We start from the raw sequence: 17,506 nt of genomic DNA, 5'->3' as shown, positions 1-17,506 counted from the left end.
GAGGTTGTAGTCAGTCAGAGCCTCCATTCAGAAACTCTACTCTAGTCTTTCACAATCTGCGGTGTCATGGGAGAGAGGACTCAGTGGAAGGCAAACATGACGTTCGTTCAGCAGCAGCATTGCTAACAGCAGCATCTTCATAACAGTTCTCAAAGTGGGGGTGTTGGGCGGTATGTCAGTACCGTAGTAGTGGTAGGTCCCAGAGTGGGAGGTATGACTCCAGGAGGAAAGAGCACCAATTTGAAACCATTAACATCAACGGTGAGACAGTGGAGAGCGTGAGAGACTTTAAGTTCCTTGGCGTTACCATCTCAGAAGACCTCACCTGGGACAGTCACACACAGCGCATCGTAAAAAAAAAAGGCCAGCAACGTCTGTACCACCTCAGACGATTGAGAAAGTTTGGTATGAGACCCAAGATCCTGAGGTCTTTTTACAGAGGCACCATTGAGAGCATTCTGACGGGGACCATTATTGCATGGTATGGGAACTGGTCTCAATCCAACAGGAGAGCTCTTCAGAGGGTTGTGCATACAGCACAGAACATATGCGGCTGTGACTTACCCTTCATACTGGAGCTATTCGAGGGAAGGAGCATCAGGAAGGCAAACAAAAATCTTGGCTGACCCTAGTCATCCCAATCATGAACTGTTTTATGTATTACCATCTGGGAAACGGTATAGAAGCCTGAAATCTCACACTACCAGACTCCAAAGTAGTTTCTTCCATCAAGCAGTTAGATTGCGGAACTCATGCCGAAAACAACAAGGCACTTTCTTTGCACTTTTTCCACCTCCCCTCTCTCTCTCTCTCTCTTTTTAAAAAAAATCTTTTTGAGGAGACAAAAACACAATCATTTTTACTCTTTAGGCTTCAAACCTAAAATAAGACATCATAAACAAATCTTGAATCTTAAATCTTGAATCTTGAAATGGGGGCCACGTGTTCAAGAAAGTGACTAGACGTTTGCTCATTGTGGTTGGGAGATGGTCTGCAGCTGCTCACAGGAAGTCTGTTGTAAATGTTTCTAGTGAATACAGTATCCTGACTGTACTGTAGTTAACAATTCTCTACTCCCATGAGTACTGCATGCGTTTCCCCACTCGTACTCGCATAACTGAGCCATTGCATTGTGGTTCAGATGACTGTGCTGCATGCAATTCATCTCTTGCTGACACACACCACACCATGACACACACACAGACGCACACATTCCACACCACACACACACACACACAGACGCACACACACACAGACGCACAAGCACACGCGCACACACACACGTCTGGAATGTGGTTATGACTGTACTTGCTTGCAATTCCCATCCTGCAGAGAGTGGCACCATTCATAAGATCCTGGAGGATGAGCAGCAGCACTTCATCATCTCCGAGACCCAGCTCAACAGCTTCTCAGCCCCCATCCAGTCCATGAAGCTGGACACCAAGAGGGTAGGATGCACACAGACACACCCCCCCAAACACACACGCTCGCGCACACACACACACACACACATACAGACACATACAGACGGACGCACACGCACACACACACATACAGACGGACGCACACGCACACACACACACGTAAGCACAAGGACGCAACCCATACTGTACGCAAACACACACCCCCAATACCCCATGAGTACTGCATGTGTTTCCCACCCGCATACTCGCATAACTGAGCCATTGCATTTGAGTTGTGGTTCAGATGACTGTGCTGCATGCAATTCATCTCTTGCTGACACGCACGTGCACATGCGCGCGCGCGCGCGCGCGCGCGCGCGCACACACACACACACACACACACTGCCGTAGTCAATACACATATACTCCAACTAATGTCAAATGCAGTGTTGGGAGTAACTCGTTACAAAAGTAACTAATTACTGTAATGCATTACCTTTTTGAGTAACGCAGTAATGTAACTGATTACAGGGGAAAAATCGGTAATATGTCCTCGTTACAATGCATTACAACGCATTTTTTCACCTAAATTTTGTGTGGGTATTTTGTTTTCTTTATACAATGTTCGCGGATCACCGCGAGATCAGCTATTGCCTACGATAGCCTACGTCCGCGCAGAGATTTTAAAGTTTCACACAGAACATTGCTTCCTCTTTCACGCTTCGTCTCTCGAAATGGCAGGCTGACAAAGGATGACCGATCCAGAAGATCCAGCTTGCTCGTTTTCAAGATGGGTATATGCCCACTACTTTGACTCCATTGAAAATAAGGACGCCAAGAACATTTAAGTTAAATGCACACTGTACTTGAAACCCAAACCGCTTTCCACGCCGAAAAACAGTAGCCTACAAACAATTTGACGATTTGAAGAGGTGCCATAGCACCACCAAATTAGTCAGGAAAGGAGGGGATGCATCCCATTCGCACGAGACAGGGACACGGCAGGGTAGGCTATCCGACGGGGGGGGATGAGTAGGCCTACGTTGCACCCCCCTCACTTTTGTTCAAATAAACATCACTAAAATTGAAATAAATCAATTTGAAATAAAATATTATAGGCCTCTTGGCTCATATTAATGCTTATTATATTTCATTGTAGCTTCAGCTGTACTTATCAAGCCTCAACTCCACTATCGTCCTTGGCATTGTTCAACAACGTTTCTGACAAAATCTGGCGCATGTGGGGGGTTGGGGGGTCGGACATAAAAAAAAAGAAATTGAAAAAAAAATTGGAAATAAAAAAAAAATCCGACCGGACGATGACCAAACCTGACAACCAACCGGAACCAAACTTTTATTTTTCTTAGGCCTTACTGTATGTGGGTAAGACGCAATTCCTGAAAATGTTGGTTTTCAGTCTGCAGGCTTCCAAAACGACTTGTGGATGGCAGGTGAAAGTCATGCCACCTCATAGATTTGCACTGTAGATTGCCAAATCCTTATTTCCAGTCATTTTGGCTAAAGTAACTAAAAGTAATGCAAAAGTAGTGTAATGCCTTACTTTAAAAAAAAAAAAGTAATGTTGTAATGTAAGGCATTACTTTTAAATGACAGTAACATGTAATAAGTAGTGCATTACAGTTTTCAAGTAACTTTCCCAACAGTGGTCAAATGCACATAAAGCCATTGTATACTGTAAGTAAATGAGGATGTAACGGTATACCACACACTGCCTCTAGCTGCAAATACTGTATATATTCAGATTCCACATATTCACTTATGAGTAGTCAAAAATGCACACTGAAATAGGCTTAACAATTGTGTCCCTGTATGATGCGAGGATGGTGCAATGAGTGCAACATGCCAAGAGCACTGCAGCTGTCGTGGACTAAGATGACTCGGATGGCTTGCTGCAGCTGCTCTGCATGCAACATGTCTTCATGCCAGAGCCAGAGATTCTTTAAGTATATAGAGATATGCCATTATAATAGGTTGCTATGGGCACCTAACATGACCAGGTTCCGGTCTGCCTAAAGGGGCGTGTCATAATACTCCTAGCATTGAATAGAACAGTCCTTAGGTCTGCCTAGGTCTGCCTAAAGAGGGATTTCCCCCCCTCCCCCTTGCAATAATAGAACCCGGAAACAATGGGCCAATGGAACCTCTCTCTCTCTACGCTCTCTGCCAGAGCGTTAAGATTGTACATGGGTTCTACATTTTTGTTTTCCCCTGACTGCGCGAAACTAGCTGTGCATAACTCAACCTCTGATTGTTGGAAACCGCTGTCGGTCAAAAAATTAGCTCACGTGGTTGGCTGCCAGTGTCTTGCCCCTCCTCACAATAGCGTGTTGATAAACACGGTGAACCCATGTATACACAGAGTCGCAGACTTGAACCGTCTAGCGCGTTTGTGCATCGCGCCTTTGCATGTTAACTCGTGCTCCACAACACCTGTGACAGGTAAGGTTTAGCCATGGGTTTTGCTCCGGTCACAATTTTGCCACTTCCATGGTTTTGCTGTTCTTGGCAAAAGTAAAGCAGCAGAAATGTTACTTCACTGACAGGTTAAGGTTAGGTCAGGGCACAGCAGAGCATTTCTGCGTTAAACAGAAGAAACTTGCAGCAGCACCAGGGCAGAGCAGAGCATTTTTGCGTTAAACGGAAGAAATTCGCAGCCGAAATAAATTAGCTTTCACAGGATGCCAGTCTGCTGCATGAGTGTCAGATTATTCTCCCAAAATCACTGCAGGTCACCGATTTGGTCTGTGTATAACCCATGGGTGATAAACCTGAATTTGACAGCAGAAGAGGATGTGTGATTTTTCAGTATCTACAAATGACAAATTACACAAATAAACAACACCTATCTCATAGACATCATCAGTAGCTATTACTTGCCGTTTCGCTGTATATAAAACCACTCGTCCAATGTGCTCCCATCTGAGTGATGCATGTTACATAACTTTGCATTTTGCAGCACAGCCTGTATGTGACACAATGTGATGTGATGTGTGAAATTAAACTGTAAAACTGGCCCTCATTTGCTACAGGCAGAGTGCAGTTCAGTGCTGTTTGAGTGTCGGTTGAAAGTCATAAAGGCTTAAGACTGATCTGTTGTTTCCTTCCTTTTGTCTGTGTAGAGGAAGCTGATCATCGGATATCCAGGCCAGATGTCGTATTTGGACCTGCAGAGATGCCAGGACTATAATAAATCTTGTGCAGAATGTGTTCTGGCTCGTGACCCCTACTGCTCGTGGACGCCCAAGGGATGCACAGCTGATGTCCCGTATGTTGTCTTGTTTATTCATTGTAGCGCTCAAATGCTTGTTGTCCTGTAAACATGTTATAGCAACATGTAAAAGTGAAGTCACTTGCGCTCTAACCCTCTTGGGGCCTCCAGTCCAGGATGGTAGATAATGGAAAGTAAACTGGTCCACTTCGGACTCTGAAGAAGGCGCGCACTGCGTCGAAACGTCAGTCTTTATGTTTGCACCACAATAAAATAACACAAAGTATCTGAGTGTTCCAGTCATCCCTGGCCTAGTCTTTCTGAAGTGGACCAGTTTTCTTTCCATGTTATAGCAATAGTTACAATCCTATGGAATGTGTTCCTGGCACTGAAAAGTATGGTATGAAATACAGCTAAGGACAAAAAGTAGTCTGTTACTTGATGGCTGATGAGGTCCAATGATTTCTGTAGCTTGTGGTTAACTGTGGTGAATACATGCAGTAGAAATATCAACTTTTATTGCTTGTTTGCTTTCCAGACGGGGCGTTCAGAACATTGGGACAGGGCAAACGGACGTGTGTCCAAAAACAGGTACAGCACAGATCATCTTGAATGTTTCCTTGTCTTCTTACAAATGCGTGTGGTGCATTATATATAGATATGAGCTCTTTTCCAAATAAATACAAAGGCCTGTTAAAATTATTTAAATTTCATTTGACTTGGATTACCTTTTATTAACCCATATTATTAATATAATAATCATGTGTCTGCTATGTAGAATCTATGCTAGCTGAAAGTTTTCCCTCATGCTAAAATGGCGGTGCTCAAGGCCATGCAATGTCACCCATGACAGCGTAATGTAGGAATAATGGCAAAACATTGAAGTTTAAGAACGCTTCACCTCACCACATTCTATGGAAAGAAACAAGTAGAAGTGTGTGTCCAATTTTTTGCAGCTTTTCAATTGCGCCTCTTCCGTGTTTTTCAATACAGCCTGGTTTTACCAAACCACATCAACTAGTTCGTAATTCATTTTTGGTCTGAATCCTTGATGATCTGAAGCGCTTGGGTGGGAGGAGTGAGCTCAGCTCTGGTTTGAAATGAGTGGTGATCAATCGCTGACAGTGGCGTTCATGATGTATGTTATTATGCGCCCAAGTGCTTATTGCCCGGCCGCCTGGAAACCCTCCCCAGAGAAGAGCAATCAGACCATTCGTGAATTACGAAGTAATTTGGAATGAATGGTCTGGCCTGTCAGGCTAACATCAATATGGCAGAATGTTGACATTCTCACAAATGTCCTCAGATGAATGACTCAGTGTATACGTTTACATGATGTTTTTAATTCCAAATGAATCATTCCGAATTACATAGTTCCGTCGAGTTTACTTTGATCTTTCCTTTAATTCAGAATTAAGAGGTATTTACATGACATTTTCAGAGCGGAATTAAGCTTTATACAGAATGAAATGGAGTTAATTTGGAATTAATGTCTCATGTAAACGTAGCCTATGAAAAGCTTTTTACCATGATGTGTCAGAAGCATTTAATGGCCAGCTGGGTTGAGTTAAGCTATATAGTCCGATTTCATGCATGTGAACACCCATGTCTGACTCAGTCTGCTGCCAGTGCTTATTACTGTACCATCACTTGATTTAGAGCTGGATGGATCGCATTTGTGGTAGGAATAGATGTGACATTACATGAACTTCATGTAATGCATTGGTGTTCTTATGGGTGGTTCACAGCTACATTTGTGAAACTCTAGATATTTCATCACTGCCAATACCACAAACCTCATACCTAATATCATGTACTGTACATTAACACCCAACTCTGACTCATCATCTGCTTCACCATCAGAATGTGAATTACCTAAATGTTATCTGAACACTTTTCAACTTGAACTAGACTGCATTCTCGCAGAAAATGCAAAAAGGGGGCTTGCCTTTTGGGCCAGAGGTAAGCAGTTTTAGGATAAATAGTTTACATGCTACCCTAACTAGCATGCACACTAATCTACTTTAGCGAAGTGAAAGTGGAATCACACTGACATATGTAACATACAATATATATGTGTGTATATTGTATAATATATATATTGGACAATATGTGATTGCCTAGGAGTGTTCTACAGCAGCCAAGGCAAGCCCCCTTAATTTTTTAAATACTGTACAACTTTTTTCCTCAATTATGTTAATGTTTGTACGTATGCAGCTGTATGCAGTGCAGTATGTTTGATCTCTCTATTGTCTGTCTGAATGTCTGCATGTGGGCAACAATACGTTTGCTCTGTCTTACAATGTGTATTACGTGTAGGCTGCTATAGCTAGACACACCACAGCCTCTGTGCAGATGGGACTGCATTGTTGCGGAAAGTACAAAAAAGGGGGCTTGCCTTTTGGGCCAGAGATTAGCAGTATTAGGAAAAATAGCATACATGCTATCCTAACTTAGCTAAGGAACACTGTACAGTATATCCTAAACTTTTTTAGCCTGGCTCTCACGCAGACCCATCATGCATTGTGCATCTTCGTTAAACTTTGTGAGCTCGCACGAGGGTCTGGAAATCTTAGAAGAGCCCGAACGGCATCAGATATTTCATGGTCTGTCCAATCAGTATCGCGGGGAGGGGTATATACAAGTCAGTGGTTGAAGTAGAAGTGATTAAAAAAAAGCCACGTGAATTCTCCAATCAGGTTCGAGCTGTTTTGAACACACCCGCGCCTTTCCAGAGCTAAGTGATTGTCAATGTTCCAGATGGTTGATAACAACCATCGCGTGAGAACCAGGTTAGAATACTTAATGAAATGTAGCCTACCTTAGCAAAGTGAAAGTGGAATGACAGTGAAATATGTAACATAGTATATACAGTATATATACAGTGCATATTGTATAAGATAAAATGCACTTTAGGTTGAGGTGGGATTTGAACTTGCAACACCCTACCCACTAGGCTAAGCAGCTGACTGTAATTAGTTCCCCAGCAAGACAATTGCCTAGGAGTGTTCTACAGCAAAGTTCTAGAATCCTATTCAAAATCTGACAGTTACTCTCAGAGTTCTATGCCTCCCTAAAGCTAGGCTCAAACTACACAACTATCGGCCCGATTCTCTGCTGAAAACCCCCCTTATTGGTGGAACGTTACCCTCCAGGACCATCGCAATCGATTGTCGGGCGGAATTTCCTCGTCGTGGCCGACGTTCTAAGATGGAACTTTGGCAGATCAAAGAGTCAATGATTGCAAATCATAGAAATCAAGCACTGTTTGATATTTGTGACTGGAAATAGAACGTCGGGCATTGTCTTGGGTGGTTACGACCAGCGATAAGATTGACAGGTGTGATTCTCTTCAAGTGTGTGGCACAACCCAACGTCAAAATCAAACACAAAATTGGGAGCTAGGCTTTAATTCAAAAACTATACAGAGTTGCCAAATGAAATTTACACCACAGTCGGATTCCAGACCTCTGTAATAAAGTTTCAAGCAAGTTTGTGGGTGAAAGTGTATAGGCTATCGGATATACAGGTGTAACGGATACCAAATAGCACAGTTCGGCATACAGTAATAGGCTAGCAAACCTCCCTCCCAAAGCCTCATACAGTATCGGTAGCGCTGAGCTATCGGTCTGAACCTTTAGCTCAGCGGTATTATGCTGTGCCTCTCATGCCCTGGAGTGTTGACTGGAGTGTTGACTAGTAGATGGCGGGTCCGAGCCCTGAGTGGCGAACGAACGTAGATCACCTCAGTTATACAGGACTTAGCAAGGACAGTAAGGGGGACGTGCCTAGGCAAGCCCCCTTAAAAACAATATAACAGCATCGCATTACCGAGAGCCTGATCATTATAATTTTGATGACAATAAGGTTATAACAGAGGCCCTGCACAAAGGGCTTAGTTTCCTTGGGACCATTGAAATAAACTTTCAGCTTAAAGTTCTCGACTGTACTCTAGCTCTAATCTGCTATCCTCATAACTTTCCAGTTCCCTAATCACCCCAATGTGTGTTATGTTTAGGTGGCAGCAGGCACAAGCGTGGCACCCTGATGTCCTCTCCCGACCTGCTGAAGGTGGTCCACACGGTGCCGCTGGACTTCCCCTTCTACCTGTCCTGCCCCATCGATTCCTACCATGCCACCTACACCTGGACGCGCAACGGCGCGCGAGCCGGCGACTGCCAGCGCTCGGGCTCCGACTGCCTGCACCTGATCCCGGCCATGGAGCCGGGCAGCTACGGGGGGTACCAGTGCATTTCGCAGGAGCGCGACCACACCCGCGTGCTGAAGGAGTACCAGCTGATGCCGCCGGAGCCGGAGAGGCAGGAGCAGCCCAAACGCAAATCCTTCCTGGACAAGATTAAGATATTCAATGGCGCGTCACAGGTGATGCCACGCCTGGCACAGACTGCAGTGTTGCCGCTCATGTTGGCACTGGTGTGGTGCTCCTCTGACTGATGTGCAAGCTTCGTAAGAGCTTATATGCCACAGGGATCTCAAGGGGTCCCGAGAGGGGAAATCAAGCCCTACCATTCCCACCCTTTTGGCTCAACCAACTACAGTACACATGGCCCATCCAACAGAGCTTACACCCGTACCATGACCAGGCCCGGGCCCAGGGACCTGCACAGGGGACCAGGAGGACAAACTGAGCCCTTCCATCCCTGCCCCTTTCCCTGAGGAGCACGACATACCAGGCAGCGTGCTGTACCACATACAATGTCCAGTGGCACCTCACACCCATAAAGAGTCCCTGATGATGATAGCAATATGATCATGAATATGATAGCATATAGTCATGTCTCCTATTAGTTGGCTTTCCTTTTTCCCCTACTTTAGGTTTTATCCATCTTTCTCTGGCCTCTTCATACAGAGGGGGCCTGTCAATGCTGAAAAAAGTGTAACTGCATCATAACAACATTGCTACGACATTGCAGAACAGATTAAGACATGGCCATTACCATATTTGACCATTTCATTACAACTTCAGCTTTGCATGCAGGGGTTAAATGTGGGTGACTGTCAGTGTTATGGAAAGACAGCGGAGGATGACCTGTTGGTTGAAGTACTGTAGGATCGAGGTGGGGTAAAGGGGTCAGTTGTCTCGGGCACAGAGAGAGGAGGGGCCCAGAAACGGTTCAACATTGCATTGTATGAATTGAGAGGGGGGTGGGCCCTTTCAGATGGTTGTGTCCCGCACCCAGTCAGAGCTGTCAGTGGCCCTGGTAGGATGGTATGGCTGAATATGATGTAGATGTAATGTGATGCCCCCTGCGAAGTCGGAGCACCAAGGGAGGTTTGCGTCTAGCTGCACTCCTCACAGTAGCCTACTTCTTTAGTGAGTGACTGTGCCTCATCGTGGTGTAGGGGTGAACTCAGGGGAGCATGAGCAACAACAACATACTTCACCAACCCCCTGAAGCCAATTGGTGCACGTGAAGTGAAGCCTCTGGGTCCATCACCCATTGGTGGATGATTACCGTATTATGATAGCAAAGACCGAAGTGAAAAAAAATCCATTTCACTGAGGCCCTATCTGATACTGTCAGATAAGAGAAGCAAGATGCTGAGGCCCTATGCTTGTCATGTTCATCACACTTTATTTGACAGGACAGTCGAAGATGTTGGCAGGAAGCGAATGGGACAGAGAGACAGGGGAGGATCTGGAAATGACCCCGGCCGAACTCGAACCGGGGTCCCCGTGGGCTTGGCATGCAAGCCCAAATGTGGGGGGCTTATAGTGTATAGCAGGCATCACTTGGAGTCATGATGGGCAGGCAGTTTTGAAGCCTCAAGAGTGCAATAGAATGTTGAAGCCAGGGGTGTGTGTGTGTGTCTGTGTGTGTCTGTGTGTGTGTGTGTGTGTGTGTGTGTGTGTGTGTGTGTGTGTGTGTGTGTGTGCGTGTGTGTGTGTGTGCATGCGTGCGTGTATCTATCTGTCTGTCTGTCTGTCTGTCTGTCTGTCTGTCTGTCTGTCTGTCTGTCTGTTTGTGTACTCATTCCAACTAAAGAGTCGTGTTATTTTGAAGTTATTCCTGAATTTATTCATTGGTTATCGCATGGTTTAGTAGTCTGTTAGTAACACACCAGCGTCTTGTGTGGTTGTGCAAAGCAGGGTTGTCAGTCAGTCTGAAGACACATTTGTGCAGCAGAGTTGTGCAGAGTTGTGTGTGTGTTATGCCCCCCCCCCCTCCGCACACACAATGGAACAGGATGTGGAAATTTCAAAACAGGAAGTCCCTCAGTGGAGCGCAGAAGTCCTGTGTTGTGCCTAAAAACTATTTCTTCTGGGTGGGGCAGAGTTTGAAAAGTAGTCATTAGCAGGGGACTGCTTCAGCAGTGGCAATACGAGGGGACAGAGAGAAAGGGAAACTTTTTCTGGGCTTACTTTGTTCTTTTTGATCTTTCTCATTTCTCATTGATGTGAATTATGAAATATAAACTGTGTTGTGAACCAAACATTTAAATTTGTTAGCAAATGCTGGTCTTGGTGCAGATGATTGCACTCAGCAACTAACCACATCATACTTGTCCCCTTTGTTCTCAAAGCAGGAGAGGAGTGAAGTAGTTTGTGGGGGCTGGGGGAATTTTAATTAATGTTTAATTTCATTTTTTATTATTTATTGTGTTGTTGACAATGTTTTCACATGTTTTCATTTTGTTTTGCACTTTAAACAGCAATAAACATTATTTTAGAGACAGAAAGGATGGACAATATGTCGATTACCGAAGTATGTCGTACTATTTTTTCTAATAAAATGATTTTTACACTTCCTCGGTAGGGTGGTGACCAACTGGTGTTTGTCATTGTTTAACCAGACCCTGTGCAGGTACTGTACCTCAGGGTAACCTCATGGAAAACATAGATGACACCTCATTCTTAGACCAGTCAATCAGCACCTTTGCAAGTGTACATTTCCAAGTCAGAATGGATACTTGGAAATGCAGGGTTGTGGACAACATTCATGAAAAAGATAACATTTGTGAATGGCCAGCAGCATAAATTCTGGAAATAAACTAGGCCCCTACTACAGCACTAAAACAATCACATAGGCCTAACTGTACTCTACCTATCACACACCTCAGACACCTAATGGAAAAACAAACCCTGACTTCACAGACAAGGCAATCAGCACCATTCTAAGCACCGGTCCTGAATAAATATTTGACGAGGCCAATTTTGCTCGGTAGCCTTCGCTTCCACGGTATCCATTATTGTTATCCATTATGCATACTGTTTACGGAACATAGAATGGCGTGCGGTCGAAACACAGGTGCGTTGTGGGAAATCCGAATGTGGAGACGTGAAGAAGCAGTGTTGATGTTTATGCAATGGCCTAGAGCAAGATAACTGAGGGGCATAGCCTGGTCAAGCAAACATGAAATTTGTCATGACCTCTCCGTATCATAGGATAGGAGATCAACATGGCTCCACATTTTGAAAAGTAGAAAAAAATGTCCTAGTTTTCATAACCAGCCCTTGGAAATCATATCATAGCTTCGGGAAATAACTGTCCAGTCTCTCCCAAGTAATCATTAATCATTTGACACACTGCCACAGAGACTCCCACATACATTGAAAAATAATATGCTCCATAGACTGACCATACACATACACATTGTGCTGAATCACTATTTCAAACCGGTAACTCTTATCAAGACTTAGTGAAATCAAGATTTGTATTACTGTGATCACAGGGTTTTAGATCTCCTAAAATGCTGCTGCAAAAATTGCATGACATGCAATAATCATGCCACGTGTGAAATTAAAGCTAGGTGTACTGTATATAAATGCAAGTTAGTCTGAAATAGTCAGAAAATGACAGATAGAAACAGTCAAAACAAAAAAAAATATGATAAGCAGACTGAGAGGAGGAGGTGGGCAATCGTCATTCTGACATACCGTCATTCAGACATGACGCCACTGCGACATCCCGCCATTCCGACAGTTTGGTACCACCATTCCGACACTTTAATATCACCATTCCGACACTTGTGGGGAGCTGTCCATGCTCGTGGTGCTTAATGTTTCCGATATTTGCCCGTGGAGTAGCAAAACTTTCATCTCTGCCTATGGCCTGGCCGCCAGGGTCTGTCCATGGTGCTATTTGCCAGTGAAGTAACAACACCTTCATCTCTGCCTACATGGACTGGCGTGCGTGTGGTGCTGAAATCGCATGTCGGAATGGTGGTATGTTGAAAAGAAAAAATCATACCACCATTCCGACAAGAGAAAAAAATGAAATTCGGAATGCCGGGACGTTTCATTTCTTTAAAAAAATTCACCATTCCGACAATTAAACGTCTATGTCGATATGTCGGAATGGCAGCATGTAGGCCTAACCGGGGAGGAAGAGGAGGAAGCGTGATAAAGCTGCCATGTCTATGTCAGAACCCACAGTGAGTTAGAACTCATTTAAAGTAATTGTGATTTTTTTTCTCCCCCTAACAAATTTCCATGTCTTCTGACATCTGGGTTACCAGTTAAACCTGCCTGCAACACCGGCATATCCACCTCCTTACCACTCTCATTAACACTGGCCATTTCAACATTTTTCATGCTATGACAGGATTTCCAGCCTGCTAGTTTCTGTTAGGATGCCCATAGCACTTCTCTAGCTGCTACCCAAATAGTAATGGAGCTGCCCTTGTAACCGCGGCTAACAAGGTGGGTGCATTTACACAGTATGTACTGTAAACTAGAGATGGGATTTATGGCTCTTTGACGGGATACGGATCATAGTGGCTCATTCCTTTCAAAGAGCCGTTCAAAAAACTGGCTCTTTAGGCTGTTTTTTACTTTTTTATTCAGTGTTAAGAGTGTAAAATGTTCACTCCACCTCTAGTTAATTTTGTCCAAACAACAACTGATTAGGCCTATCGCTTATAAAGACCGTTTCTGCCACTATTTAAGGCAGACAATTGTGTTATTTCCCAAATTTGAGTACTCACATGAAGGTCACGTGCTCAAAATTAATGAAAAATGAACAAAAATGCGGTTAAGCGGCTCCCCCAGCTGTGATCCGGTTCCCATCGTTCACTTCTGGGAGCCGTTCAAAAGAACCAGCTCGTTCACGAACGACACAACTCTACTGTAAACTATATGGTTGCAGGGGTCTGGCCTGTCCAGTAGACCATGGGATTAGGCGGTCAAGAAACTATCTGTTTACGTGATTGGTTTACAGATTAGTTGTGTCCGGTCCTAATTAGTTTACTGTAGACCTATGGCTGCTCTCGGCCATCCATGAAAAGCCACCGAGGAGACAGGTTGTTCCATATTTATTTTTTGTTTGGTTTGTCAGTGTCCATTGCATTACTGTACCTTTTCTGAAGTAGTAAAAATGGCAATGTTGTGACAAGGCACTACCACTGAATTATGTTAGCCGGGCTAACTTTCGTGCAACGTCACAGCTAGTATGGGCGGGCAGGCCCAAGTTTGGGAACTAATGGCTGCCCAAATATACAGTATACACATTTCAAAAACGCAGACTACACCACTGGCCTGACCTTTGTGCACTGCTCTGTTTATATTCTGTTACTATAGTAATATTAAGTTTTACTTAATTAAGTTTTACTTGAATTACTCTGTGTATAAAATGCGCTTTAGAAATAAAATGGCCTTGCCTTGCCTTGCCTATACCATGCAGGGGTGGAGCGCTGGTATTGTGACAGTGGGTGGCAGGAGATGTGTCAGAGCCCCCCCTCTCACCAAAAATACCAGCAAGAAAGGCATTTACAATGTTAACATTAAGTATAATAGTCGATACTGAGTTTGCTGTTCAGCATAGAAATGTGTGCATTAATGGCGTTGGGCCCACGAATCATCGTAGATAGAAGGGGCCCTTGCGAGATGTTTGGCTATCGAAAGCCATTGGCAGGGGGCCCACCCAAGTGGTGAGGCCTGGGGTTCCTTGCCCCAATGCTCCTCGCTCTGCTCAGCCTCTGCAACCATGGTATACAGCATGCAGGATATAGAAATCGCCTCAACTTCCCTTCAACGTAATGCAAATGTACGCAGCCATGGAGCAGACCATGCAAGGTCTTACTGTCAGCGTTGTCATCAAACACCTTGCAGCGCAGCCTGCCCAGCCCCAGATCACCTGCCAGGATCTTTTCTAGGCTGAGATGTTTGTCAGTGAGCTTGGTGCAACAGCCGGTCTTAGCGTGTTTTCACACCTGGTCCCTTTCAGCCATCTAAGTGAACTCAGACTTGTGACTCTGTGAACCGTACTGAGACCTTAATTGACGTGGTCTCAGTGCGGTTCGCTTATGGGTCCTGAGACGTTGCAATTGTGGCTAGGTGTAATCACTTAAGTAGAGCTCTAGAGGTTCGGGTGTGATGAAAAAGAGGACTAACATACCATAAAAGCCTATCAGGACCAGAAAGAGCAGCCTGTTCTTTTAGTAATACACTCACAATATGAACAAAAACAGAACCGAGTCCTTTTTCTGTTAGTTCACTTTTTGGTCCACTTACAGGGGACTTGAGTTTGGTTCACTTGAAGGGGACTAGTTGTGAAAATACCCAAAATGTTGTTTTGTGCTGGAGTGTCCCATAGACCGTGATGAGCAACAGGTCATCGGTCTCTCCCCGCCTTCCTGTAGGACTCAGTTGCTTTGGCGGGAAGAGGCTGTAAGTCTGACATGTCCCTAATTTTCACATCACCTTACACCTTCTCTGTGAGGTAGGCGTTTGTGGTTAGTAGTCTTGCAAGTGCCTATTTTAGTGCACTTTAGTGTGCAAGGCAAGCTATACAAGATAGGAGGGTAGGATCACTGGGGATTACCTATGGAGTGAGCTCAACTCCTCTTACTGGAAAGCTTCTTAGCCACGCACGCACGCACGCACGCACGCAACTTCTTTATTTGTGCCCACAATTTAAAATAGGGTTTCAACAGACACATTCAGTTGCAGGGGTAGCCTACTCATAAGAGATCCAGACAATGGAAACCACACTAATCAAAGTCTATATTGTTTGCAGGGAAAGTTTTCCTGGGTAGACACAGCACCTTCTTCTCCAGATATGTCGGCTACCAATTACTGAAGGCATTGAATAATATTTTAACAGGTTTTTCACACTTTGAGAATCCAAGCATCCTTATAGTGGCTAGCCTGTGCACATAGCTGAAACTACCAAATATACTGTAGCAGTTGATTTTTTTTTTTCTCTCTCTCTCTCTCTCTCTCTCTCTCTCTCTCTAGGAGTTGAACCAGCTATTTTTGGAATGCAAGTCTGACACCCTAACCGCTTACCCAAGACTGAAATGGGATCTTTTCATGAAAATTAACTAAGTAATAAACTAATGTTTACTAATATGACCAAAGTAAAATAAGTTTTGCAGCTAAAAATGTCTATTTGGAAATTCAAAAGGGCGTACAAGAAGATCCACCTTTTCATGTAGGCCTATGAAAAATGCAATTTTCCCAGTCATAATGAATACTTAGAATTTGATGGTGGTGATGGTAACTATTCGCAAAAAAAGGTAATGTGTGAATATGCAGCATAAATTCTGGAAATAAACTAGGCTACTAAAAATAGTGCACAGTGTAATATTTCTACTCGTTGGGGAAATCTATGCCATTTTTAATGCTACTTTAATTACTCACAGATTCGAAAATACAGTTGAAAGTGCAGAAAAAATATCAACGAGGGAGTTCAATGGCAAGCAGCCATTGTCTGAAACAACTGTCACATCTCATTTATTATTATCCCCTTCTTCACTATGTTAAAACTTTGACTGCGTCCCATTGGCCTATCTGAATATCCTGCGATCCTGATTGGTTCTGCAGCATGGCGGGTTCAGGAGCTGGGCGAATCTGAAGATCCTCCATATCCTTGAATAAGCTCACAAAGCTGAACAGAAATACACAAATATTTGGCAAGAGTTAGGTTAGGTGGATATCATCATCTAGAAATGTCACAGCCCAGACACATTAGCACAAATCACAATAAAAGCCTGCCTTACCATGTCAACTTCACATTGGTGAAATCATTTACAGTTTTTCTCAATTGGTTTTGTACATTTCTCGAATCTCTCTCGCAATAAGCAAAACATAATATTCATTCTCAAAACTGCTGTAACAAATGGCAAAATACAGTGGATGACCTGCAAAACCAAGTCTTTTGCTCAAAATCCTTAGTTTGTCTTTCAAAACCAAGCTTTTGTGTCAATGAACATGTCAGTGCCAGCAGAATGGTTAGTCATTGTGTCATAGTGTATGGACAAGCTAGTCAAATGGATTTGTCATGTTGTCAATTGACTTGTACACTCTCGAGGATCTTTTCTGAAGTGAAATGTTTAGATTGGACTGGAAATGTTGTAAATTCGACTTTATATTACATTGATCAGCTAAGACTGGACTAGATATACATTTAGAGTATGATCTATTTATTGACAGACATCTCATTGCAAAATAGAAAAAAAGTCAACTCTGGTTGAGCTGTCAAAATGCGCCTCTACTACCCCTTTTTACTTGCTTTGCAGGCCTATATGAATAAAAATATAGAACTGTAAAGCAAAATAAATTTAAAACAATGCACTGATATTGTATAAAGTGCACTTACTCGCTCGGGAAATTCTAGGGGAATTTTGTAATTTTACTTGGAGCATAATTATACAGGGCACATAAGGCATATAGTAATGTAATGCAGTACAGTGCCTATGAATTACATGCCTGTTTTCCCTTTGAAATATGATTCCCTTTTACTGCCTTTGATTAGACACAATCAATACTTACCTGCGAACAATTTACCAATTCAGATCATATTTATAGACAGAAATCCAATGGAAATTATACCGTGCTTAACACATTATGACAGCTTGGTAAATCATTTTGCATGGCAAGACTTATACTGTGACCTAGGACTTAAATGTT

General features: G+C 43.6%; 1 protein-coding gene across 1 annotated transcript in view; it reads left to right on the top strand.

Annotated features, from left to right (window-relative positions):
• Nucleotides 1–11,403, top strand: part of sema7a (semaphorin 7A (JohnMiltonHagen blood group)) — a 31,739-nt gene extending 20,336 nt beyond the window's left edge. The window contains exons 11-14 of the mRNA XM_063197390.1: nucleotides 1,333–1,448; nucleotides 4,544–4,689; nucleotides 5,171–5,223; nucleotides 8,651–11,403. Of these exons, the coding sequence (XP_063053460.1) occupies nucleotides 1,333–1,448; nucleotides 4,544–4,689; nucleotides 5,171–5,223; nucleotides 8,651–9,087 (752 nt within the window). The 3' untranslated portion in view covers nucleotides 9,088–11,403. The remainder of the gene's footprint in view (nucleotides 1–1,332; nucleotides 1,449–4,543; nucleotides 4,690–5,170; nucleotides 5,224–8,650) is intronic.
• The last annotated feature ends 6,103 nt before the right edge of the window (nucleotides 11,404–17,506 follow it).

The sequence above is a fragment of the Engraulis encrasicolus genome, chromosome 4 (genome assembly GCF_034702125.1).
Source record: "Engraulis encrasicolus isolate BLACKSEA-1 chromosome 4, IST_EnEncr_1.0, whole genome shotgun sequence".
Taxonomy (NCBI): domain Eukaryota; kingdom Metazoa; phylum Chordata; class Actinopteri; order Clupeiformes; family Engraulidae; genus Engraulis; species Engraulis encrasicolus.
Note: the sequence above shows the minus strand (reverse complement) of the source record. Positions and strands in the feature narration are given on the sequence as shown.